Source organism: Zea mays, chromosome 6, assembly GCF_902167145.1.
Source record: "Zea mays cultivar B73 chromosome 6, Zm-B73-REFERENCE-NAM-5.0, whole genome shotgun sequence".
NCBI classification, from domain to species: Eukaryota; Viridiplantae; Streptophyta; class Magnoliopsida; order Poales; family Poaceae; genus Zea; species Zea mays.
This window is the reverse complement of record NC_050101.1, coordinates 146,158,908-146,170,034: the sequence shown is the minus strand read 5'-3', so window position 1 is coordinate 146,170,034 and position 11,127 is coordinate 146,158,908. Positions and strand designations below refer to the sequence as shown.

General features: G+C 49.2%; 1 protein-coding gene and 1 non-coding gene across 2 annotated transcripts; one reads left to right on the top strand and one right to left on the bottom strand.

The window, feature by feature from the left end:
• Positions 1-652: 652 nt before the first annotated feature.
• Positions 653-850, top strand: LOC111589706 (U2 spliceosomal RNA). Its single transcript, XR_004850943.1, has one exon. It is a non-coding gene; the product is annotated as a U2 spliceosomal RNA (small nuclear RNA).
• Positions 851-2,166: 1,316 nt separating this feature from the next.
• LOC100304400 (uncharacterized) lies at positions 2,167-5,191 on the bottom strand. Its single transcript, NM_001165836.2, has one exon. The coding sequence runs from the start codon at positions 4,983-4,985 to the stop codon at positions 2,373-2,375; it is 2,613 nt and encodes an 870-aa protein (NP_001159308.2). The 5' UTR covers positions 4,986-5,191; the 3' UTR covers positions 2,167-2,372.
• Positions 5,192-11,127: the final 5,936 nt, after the last annotated feature.

The window sequence follows — 11,127 nt, the reverse complement described above, 5'->3', positions numbered from 1 at the left end:
GGTCATGCATTTTCGCCGAAAAATTTCCACCAGAAAATTGTATGGAAAATGGTACACTCCATACAAATGTCAGTTGTAACTGCTCGTTGCCGGTTTTAGTGTGGTAATGCGCTATAAATTGTACACAATACAATTTATGGATCCAACCCGAGTAAAATCAGATACTGTTTCTATTCAATTTTGAATTATAATTAATTAAGAATTTAAACAAACTATAAAGAAATATTTAAATTATGATTCATTATCATCCTTAACCTTGACCTCGCTTTATAGTGCTGTCAGTTTGAGGCAAGCTCTCCTGCTTCTGAGAAAGAAAAAAAGCAGGATAGGAGCCCGTAAGCCAGTTGACCGTGAGAGACGGAGTATGCTTGCGACATCACCCTTCAGGTCGTCTGGCCTTGACCGAGTCCGAGAGAGAGAGTGTGCTTTGCAACTTGTACACTCCTTTTACAATACGGCCCATGAGGCCGCGAGCGGGAAATCAGCATTAGGCCCAAACAAGGAGCATTTTCGCGCGAACGGAAGGTGTGCCAGACCGCATGGAAGAAGAATAGACACGATGCATCTGTTTATAGTCCCACATCGCCAGCAGAGATGTGGAGGGGGCGCGAGGCGCGCTACAAAGGAAAGCGAGAGTGCCCAGCTGCAACTCATACCTTTCTCCGCCTTTTGGCTAAGATCAAGTGTAGTATCTATTCTTATCAGTAGACTGTCCCTACTTTCATGTCATACATCTTAGGACCTGACAATCTATTTTGACCTGTATTGTTCTTCTTGTTTATAGGCACATGTTGTTTCAGCGATTTTGAATTTTAGTGAGAATTGTACACAAGAAATCGGCGAAGCATCATGGCTCCTGACGAAGCAAGGGCTGTGACCAGCGCGCTGGACGTTGTTGGGAGGCGGCTGCTGCCTAGAGGCAGCGACAGAGCTCATAATCGTCGAGATCTTTGATACTAGATTGGTAGGAGCTGATACTAGATTGGTAGAAGCTGTGTTTTTTATGCTGACGATATGTTTTCGTTGCAACACACGGGCACCTATCTAGTCTAAGAAGAAACTCTAAAATATCATCCGTCCTCGCAGCCGCGGAGCCGCCCCATCCGACTTTCCTCCTCGCGAGTCGCGTCCGTGTCTCTCCCATACTCCCTTCCCTCTCTCCCTCCTTACTGCGCATACACGATGGCTATAGCTCGCGGCGACGACGCGGCCGCATCTCGCGACGATGGCTCGCGGCCAAAGGCACAACAGGGGCGGCGGCGCGGCTGCATCTCGTGGCGGCGGCTCGAGCACAGCAGGTCGGGGCGGCCACAACTCGCGGTGGCGGCATGGCAGCGATGGTCGTCAGCACGCTGCGATGGTGCGAGACGGCAGCGCGAGGCGACGACCAGCGTGCGAGTCGGCGGCGCGCGACGATGGCCAGTACTATAGCGGCGGTGCGCACTTATTGCGGGCGACGTGCTGGCACGAGCACGGTCGACACCAGGCTCACCGTGCTGGCACGATACGGTCCTAGCTCCATCGTGTCGTGCTTGGGCCGAGACAACAACATGTAGACCCGCCTGGCACAGCAAGACGGCGTACTCGTGCCGTGTCTGTGTCTAGCCGTTCTCGTGCCGTCCCGGCTCAGCATGTCCGAATAGACATGTATATGGAGGTCGGTCGGTAGGATTGCTTCGGAGCCATACACCATAAATTTTGTGTTCATAAGTACGATGTACCGCTCGGTAGTCTCTTTTTTATTAAGTTTGTACAAGTGATTTTACCGTGTGGAAGGTGTAATCGAATCGGATACGAATATATATAGATATTACTTGTTCTAAATTTATTTCATATTTTCTCTTCGTATTCAATTTGTATATTGGTATTATCAAGTTGTGTCAGATAAAATTTAAATGGATATCGACATCTTAAATATCCAACTTGATCACACGGAACAAATACGAATCAGATATCAGTCTTGTTAGACTCATCGAATTTGAGTATACACCAATAATATCTATACCATTTATATCCTACTTCCAGCAATGTCAAAAATATAAAGTAGACCCCTATTTTACGTGCATTGCTGAGACCCCTATTTTAAGCCCATCCAATCGTTACTGTCTGTCTATCATGAACACTAAATTTTTAGTCGATCTTTAAAGAAACATCAGAAATCCTATGTTCTTACCAAGTTTCCCCCGTTTTCATGGCCCACAAAAGTACAGCAAAAGGAACCAAATTAAAGAATCAACCAACAACGACGACACACACATACGCACAACATGATCTGAGTACATATTAACAAGAACAGATGAACCCCAACGGACAACAAACGCACGCACCCATAGATTTCAGCATCCACGTCCCAATCCACACACGCACACCCCTTACCGGCCAGTCGGGTGAACGAGCTGCGAGAACACCACGCTGTTGGCGATGTCCTCCTCGTCCATGTCCTCGCTGATCAGCTCGAGCGCCGCAGCCGAGGCAGCCATGCTGTCGGCCATAGACACGGTGCCACTGTCGCTCGAGCTGCCTCTTCCACCCTCCGGCTTCCCGCCGTTCTCGAAGGTGTCCTGCATCTGCAACGCGAACTCGAGGTTCCACAGCACGTCGCCCATGGACGGCCGGTCCACTCCATGGTCACACAGGCACTTCTCCGCCGTCTCGGCGTACTTCTTCAGGCAGTCCGGCGCTATCTTGCCCTTCAGCACCGGGTCAATTATGTCCTCCAGCGTCCCCTTCCTCTGGCAGCTCAGGGCATGGTCGGCGAGGCTGACCTGCTCCCTCGGCAGGCTCGGGTTCAGCGCCGGCCGTGCGCAGAGCACCTCGAAGAGCACCACGCCGTACGAGTAGACGTCGGACTTCTCCGTGAGCTGCTGCCGCCTGAAGTACTCCGGGTCGAGGTACCCGAAGCTGCCCTTCACCATGGTGCTGACGTGCGTCTGGTTCATGGCCGTCGGGCCGGTCTTGGACAAGCCGAAGTCGGAAACCTTGGCCACCCAGTTCTCGTCCACCAGGATGTTGGTCGTCTTGACGTCGCGGTGGATGATGGTGTACTTGGCGCCGGTGTGGAGGTAGTGCAGGCCCCGCGCGGCGCCGATGGTGATCTCAAGGCGCTGCCGCCACGGCAGCGCCGGCTTCCCGCTCTTGTACAGGTGCTCCCGCAGCGTGCCGTGCGCCATGTAGTCGTACACGAGGACCATCTCGCCGTCGTCCTCGCAGCAGCCGATGAGCGACACGAGGTGCTTGTGGCGAAGCTTGGAGAGCATCTCGATCTCGGTCTGGAACTCCAGCACGCCCTGCTCGGACGACGGGTTGCTCCGCTTGATCGCCACCTTGGTGTCCCCGTCGACGATGCCCCTGTACACCTTGCCGAACCCGCCCACGCCGATCACCAGCGACTCGTCGAAGTTCTTGGTCGCCGCCTTGATCTCCTGGAACGAGAAGTGCCGGCACATGGCCGTGATGTTCGGGTTGAGCGCCGCGCTCTTGCCGCCGGACGACTTGCTGGCGTTTGTGTGCGAGTTGCCACCGTACACGGGCAGCCATCCCGAGGAATGCGACACGCTGTTACCCAGCGCCCGCCTCTTCTTCGAGTGGTAAGCCACGACGCATATGGCCGCTACAATCCCAAAGGCCGCCGCGCCACCCGCCGCGCCGCCGATCACCATGGCCTGGAGGTTGCTTTGCTTGGCTTTGAACTGCCCCTGCGTCACGCCCATCTCTGCCTCCTCCAGCATCCTGGACGGGTCGGGGTTCGGACCAGCGAGGTTGCCGGAGCTGTCGCTCATCTTGAATATCTCGAGACCGTTGAGGACCGCGTCGTAGAACTCCGGCTTCATCGACACGGAAGGGTGCAGCGCGATCCATAGGATCTTGTCGGCTGTGCCGGCGGGCATGAACGTGGCGTAGTCCTTGTACACGGGCACGTCCTTCCCGGACGTCCACCCGATGACATCCGCGTCTGCCTGCGCCGTCTTGTTGTTGACGAAGATGTCGAACGCCCGCTGGTTGACCTTGGTAAGCAGCAGCTCGCAGAAGTGGAGGCGGACAACGTAGGTGAAGTTGCTGTCCACCTCGAACACCCACGTCAGGTTGTAGTTCTGGTTCACCTTTGGGTTAGGGCCCATGGACCTGCTGCTGAGGTAGAGGCTGGCCGGCGCCGCGTACTCTGCCTCAGGGCTCGGGAACTTGATCTGGGCATTGTCGTCAGGTTTGTACGTGACGCCGACCGCAGCTCCGTAGAGGTATGGTGTGTCGTCGTACCAGTCCCGCGACAGCCCAGAGTCGTTGGTCGGGGCAATGTAAGAGCCGCCGACGTTGAGCCTGTACATGGTCTGCAGGCTGCTGGTCGCGGTGTCCACGGTCTGGTCAGCCAAGCCGACCATGGTCGCCGGGTCAGCGAAGATGTCGGGCATGGAGATGATCTCGATGCCGTTGACGAAGGCGTACGACGCGTTGTTCATCGCGGTCGGCTTGAACGTGAGCGCCAGCGTGCCGTCGGCCATCGGCGGCAGCGTGAACTCCCTGATGATGTACGCCTGGCTGAGCGCCTTGGCGGTGATGTACACGCTGAAGTTGCGGAGCAGCGTGATCCCGGTGGACGTGGACACCGAGAAAAAGAACTGCTCCGCCGGGACGCCGTGGTAGGCCGCCGGGTAGAAGTGGAGGCGCAGCCAGTGCCTGTCCGCGTCGCCGACGGAGAAGTTGTACATGGCCTCCTTGGTGAACACCCGGGCCGTCATGTACGGCACGGGCGACGGAAGCGACGGGTCCTGGACGTCGGCGTCGCCCATGATGGATGACTTCCCGGCGTCGACGAGCCAGCTCTTGTCTTGGTCGGCCGCCCATTTCCTCCCGTCGACGTCCTTGCCCTCCTTTGCCGAACCGCAGTTCACCAGTATGGACTCCGTCGGCTTGTACTTGTCCGCGGAAGCGGAAACCACGACGTTGATCGCAATGACGACGGCGAGGAAGGCGCCGCGGCAGGCTGCCATGTTCGCCTCGCTGGACCAGTCAGGACGGTTTGGTTCGTTCAATTCACCGGTGCAGGAGGAAGGGGGTTTAACTGGTTAGGCCATGCGGTGTCGAGCGAATGAGTCGAGTTTAGGAGGAAGACGAGAGGAGGGAGAAGAACAGAGGTGTGCATGCCTCTGTAATCTCCTCCTCCAAGAGGATCCTTGTTTGGGGGGAATAAGGCGCCAGCCAAGGGATACTTGACCCAGGGGCTAGCTGCCGTTGAAGACACAGGCGCACAAGAGCATTTTTCGGAGATGGCAGTGGGGGCTTTTTGTTTGTTTTGGCGGTTCGCGCCCGTCTCTCGAGAGGAATGTATGGTTCAGCACAGGCCTAGGAAACTAAATTTAGGCTCCCGGTATATATGGGCGCAGACCAGTAAAACAAGCTGTCTACCTACCTACCTACCTTCGTTGTGCTATTCCAGTAGTTGAAATAACTGTTGCAGAGGGCAATAAAAAGATTTAGGGCTAGTTTGAAAACCTTATTTTCCTAAGAGTTTTTCGTTTTCCTAAAGGAAATTAGTTCATTTTCCCTTGGGAATTTAGAAATCCCATGGAAAAATGGGGTTGCCAAACTAGCCCTTAATTGGTAGACAAAAATACACTGGACAATGTTGTTGATGCTCAAGTTTATCTCGCCACAATCTTTACGATTTGTCTAGATTTGATTACCATTGTATAGTGTTATCTCATATGTATGCTAAATTGAGTTATTCTCTTGTATGGTGTGCACACTTGCCACCGCATTGCCTGCATGAGAAAACAAGCAAAATTGCTGAGGTCGACCATATGCAACTACTCCTTGCGTTATTAAATATATGATGCCATTGACTTTTAAAAAATGATTGATTACTCGTTTTATTCAAAAAATAATGAATTATCATTTATTTTGTTGCGATTTGTTTTATCACTTAAGGTAGTTTATGATTGACTTAAAATTTTATATTTTTAAATAAATATTTTGAATAAGTCGAGTGGTCAAAGCTTTCGAAAAAGTCAACAATGTTATATATTTGTGAACGGATGTAGTATAAATTTGTAAAGCTAACGATCCCCTTAGTTTTTTATAGGTTGCTTGTTTCACCCATAGATTCCTGAAAATCTCATTCTAACTGTAAGTTATGATAAACAATGGCTTGGCAACATGGTTGGAGGGATGTCGCCCTAGTCTTTCGAACGAGCCAATTCGACAACATGCCATCGTCGGCAAGAGATGATACACCGCGGGAGCCCTATGTCTGCAATGCTAGGCCCAAACGTCATTGTTGTAGCCATACCTAGTCCAACGCATACATGGCGCCCTACATGAGTAGTGTGTATGATGGTGATGGTAGCTAAAACGATAGGTGTTCTGTCGTTGTCTTCCATAGGGATGGAGCATCACAGTCACCAAACATCAAAGTGGGGGTTAGAAAGATGTTGAAGGGGATAACATCAGATGTGGAGGGGCAACATGGATATTGGGAGATGTGCAATGTTTAAGGATCAGTGAGAAAGAGGTATGGTAGTTTAGGATTGCCTAAGCCACGTCTTCGACCTCTAGAGTCGGGTCCAGGGAGGTGGTGGCAACTCTAGCCACTGCTTGGAGGTATCATCTTGTCAAAGTCGAGCGATGAGTTGAGTGGGCCTTCGAATAGAAAATAAAATGATTCGATCCTACAAATAGTGATAAATGGGTAATATTTTTCAAAATCTAGATGATAGGTGTTGGGGACCTTCGGCATCCGAAGGTCCTCAAAAACAGGATTTAACAGTATTTCTGGAGTATAATGTGTGAACAGGTATCTTCGGACTCAAGTCGGCATCACAGTAGACCAGAATAATACGAAGGTTGGTACAGCGCCGAAGGTGTGAGCAGGAAAGCTTCGGCGTGACAGCAGAAAGTGAAACCGACTTAAAGATGAAAAGGCTATTTAGACCTCGACAGATTACTATAGAGTTATTATCAACTGTATTATCACCTCCTTCCAGTTGAAGGTACACTTGTAATTCAATGATATTCCTGTTTATGCCTAATAATAATAAATAATTGTTTATGTTGTCTTTTATATTCATTACATTTCATCCTTCGTCACTGTATGATGAATTTATGGAAATACGTCCTTCATAACCTTCGTCCAGAAACCATTATATCCTAAAGGAAATAATGCTTCGAAGGACGAAGGGCTTTAACGGTTAACATTTTCTATGTTGCCTTGTTCTTAACTCATAGCATTTGAGAACAAGTCCCCAACATTGGCGCCCACCTCCGGTGAACCCACTTCCACTCTTCGAGTTTTTTGAACACCTTCGGCGATCATAAACCTTCGTTATGGCGCCGAAGAAAGCTTCAGCGACTGGGGCTGCAGCTCTGCAACCACTGGATCACAATCAGGAGACAATCTCCCTTCGGGAGGCCCGAAGCCAGAAAAGGAAGGCTGTCAGCCCGACACCACCAGAGGACGAGATAGATCAAGAAATCAGAGATATGGAAATGCTTCATCAACAAGTATAGAGGAAGAAAGAAAAGATGGCCAGGCTAGCTGAACTGCAGAGGCAGATAGACGAAGCCTCTGAAGAAGTTCGTCATCTTGCTCAGGATGAACAACACCGAAGGCCTCAGCACCAAGACCTTCATCAGGAGGGTTTTCCCAATGAAGATGACTGGTATGACAATTTCCATCATGGGAATTTTGTTTTTGATGATGCTTCTCCTCTGTCCGCTGAGCTGCAGGCTACACCTTGGCCTCCGTCCTACAAGCCGCCTCAGCTTCCCGTATTTGATGGCCACTCAGACCCGAAGCAGTTTTTGATGAGCTACGAAGCAACAGTATCTTCGTATGGTGGCAATGCTGCAGTCATGGCCAAGTCTTTCGTTATGGCTGTCAGGAGTGTTGCTCAAACCTGGTATTCCTCCCTTCGACCAGGAACGATCACTTCATGGCAGAAGCTGAAGGACTTGTTGTTAACTAGCTTTCAAGGGTTTCAGACGAAGCCGGCCACTGCTCAAGCTCTGTTCCAGTGCACCCAGGATCACGAAGAATACCTTCAGGCGTATGTCCGAAGGTTCTTGCGTTTGAGGGCACAAGCACCAATGGTGCCCAACGAAATTGTCATTGAGGCCATGATCAAGGGGCTTCGGCCAGGACCATCAGCTCAGTACTTCGCTAGGAAGCCCCCTCAAACTTTGGAGAAGCTGCTCCAGAAGATGGACGAGTACATTCGGGCCGATAATGATTTTCGCCAAAGGAGGGAGGAGGCTTTCAGGTTTTCTGAAATGACCAGGGGCTTCGGAGGGAGGTTCTACCTGAGGCACGTTAGATCAATTCATAACTCTACACAAAATGATGATAGAGGGAGCCAACAGCAAAGGCCACAATGTTCCTCACAGGCTTCGGGGCAACAACAAGGCTCCTTCTGACCACCAGCTCCAAGAGGCAGAGGCGCCAGGGGCTTCGGAGGAAGATTTGGCGATCAACCGAGAAGAATCTTCTGCTTATTCTGTGGTGAGAACAAAGGTCATACCACCAGGATGTGCCATGTTACCATCCAGAAGCAAAAAGAAATAGCCGAAGCGACAGCACAACAGGTTCAGCCGAAGCAGGTCATGCACACTGCTTCGTATCATTCGCCTTACATCCCAGAGTATGTAGGCAATCACCCTGCAGTTTCTGTTGCTTCGGCGAGTCAACCTCAGGCTTCCTGGCAACAACCTCCGCCTCCACCACCGCTACAACAAGGCCAGCAGCCAGAAGGGAGCCAATATGCTCCACACCAAAGGGACTTCAGAGAGCAGTCCGAAGCTCGCACAGTCAACAGCACTGTGCCAGAGTCAAAGCATATCTATTGACAAATATCCTACCTTAATAGCAATCTTTTTCATTCAGTTTTATTTTCTGTAATAAAGGACATTGTTCAGGTTTCATGTAAATAGTTTCGTTGATTCACACAAGGAAAATATATCTTCTTCACAGGCTTAAATTGTTGAAAGACGTGTGACAACAAAAAGGACCTTCGAACTATTGAAAATTCTTCGGAGTAACAAAAAGTCGTTCTAAGGAACGCAGAGTAAGTTTGCCGAAGTCACAAAAAGCCGCTCCAGAGGGAGCGCAGTGTAAGTTTTCTGCTCCAAAGTCGTTCCAAAGGGAATGCAGAGCATACAGCGAAAAGTCAACGCTGATACCGCCTAAGTAAAAGGCGAAGCGCGAAAAGTCAACACGAATACCGCTGAAAGTAAAAGGCGAAGAAGCTCCTAAGGGAGGCTTACAGCGAAAAATAAACGCTGATTCCGCTGAAGTAAAAGGCGAAGAAGCTCCTAAGGGAGGCTTGTAAAAGATTGTGTGTTTTATTGCAGGGATGTGTGTGCATCTTCGGAATAAGCATCGCCTCACATAACATAACATCATCGCATCATGTCGCATAGCATAAGCATCATACATCATGTTGCATATGGCACAAGAGGTGGACACAATATCAATCTACAGAAGAACGTTTTGAAAAAAAGGGAAAATCATACTGTCACAAGGAGATACATTGTTGATCTTCGGAGGTGTAGCTTCAGAAAATATTTTCATGAAGCCTGGATATTATTCATCAGAACACTGGATATTGTTGAAAAATTCTTCTTCACGAAGCATGAAAAGAAGGGAAGGTGTTTTTTCGTCAAAGACTCAAAAGCGGTACGTGTAAAGTTTCATGCATCGTAAAGAATTAAGCAAGAAAAACAGGTATATTACATTCAGGGTTACAAAATGTTACAATATATTACATCTCAAAAGTTTTTACAATAATACTTAATCCTCTCTCAAAACGACTTCTGCAGCTTCGTTTAGGAGCCGATTGACGACTTCGTCCATAATAACTTCAGCCATCTTTTTTATTTCGTCGTCTCCTTTCGGCTGAGGGTCCGAAGGGGCTTTAGCAGAATCTGAAGTAGAACAGGATACGGCTACATTGCTATGATAAATTGCAAACGAATCTTAAAACCTAAAATTACAGCACAATAAAAACTATTAGATAATACCTAATTGACCTTCGGGCTCTGCGCTCTTCTCAGCAGCCTCAGCTACTTCTCTAGCATCGTGAATGCCCTTTTCGCTTCTTTGAATAATCTCTCGGGCCATTTCTCGGCCACCATTATCCCAGATATCGGTGAAAAATTTTCCACCAACCATGCTAGCTTCGGTCGATGGATCCCTTGCATCTTCGAAGGGCAAAGCACCTTCGGATTGCGCTAGAATCTTTACATGTTCGCAGCCTTTTTTCTCTAAAATAGTGGCAATTCCTCTGGCACCCGAGAAGGCACATATATCTCCACGGCTATTTAAAATTTCTTCGAAGGCTTCAGCTTCGTGGTCGATCCATTCGATGGGACCTTCGGGATTGCCTCTCGTAAAGTTTTCCTCACTTGAGAATGTGCCGACCTTGGCGAAGCTAGCCCTTAACTTCTTGACACATTCTATAGATTTGTTATAGCATCTCTTCTTGGACGACCGAAGCTCTTCAACAGTTCCTTCTAAGTGATCTGCCCATTGGTCGCTGAGTTCTCGCTTTGTTTCTTCAAGTATACGTTCTTCCTTGGCTCTGGCCAGTTGTTTCCGAAGATCTTCAAGTTCGCGTTTATGAGCTTCAGCTTGACCTTTAAAAGCAGCTTCGTCTTCCTTTATTTTATTTATCAATGAGTGTAATATTTTATCTTTCTCGAGACCTTCGTTCCTCAGTTCAAGTACTTCGGAACGAAGGTTGCTCAGGGCTATAGTACACCCTTCGTCTTCAGCATCTTTCTGTGCCCTGAGGGCATTGCTAAGTATCAGGCCATGCAAAGAGAAATATGTGTGTGTCAATAGGTTTAAACAAACGAAAAATTTTGGTCTCAACAAAAAATGCAAAGATTCCATTTGTTGCACCTTCAAGCTATTATACGCCAGGCTGTCGGCCAAATCATTTTTCGACAACACTGAGAGCCCGTCTTCCAGTGTTGGGAATCCGAAGCTCTTGCTCATCTCCCGACAGACAGAAATCTCTTTGCTGTCAGGGAGACAATACAAAAAGTCTTCTTCTCCACTACCATTGAATATTAATGCCCCCTTTGGATACTTCAGTTTTTGGGCGTAAAGTTGGGCCTCTTGTTTTTCTTTTTCTG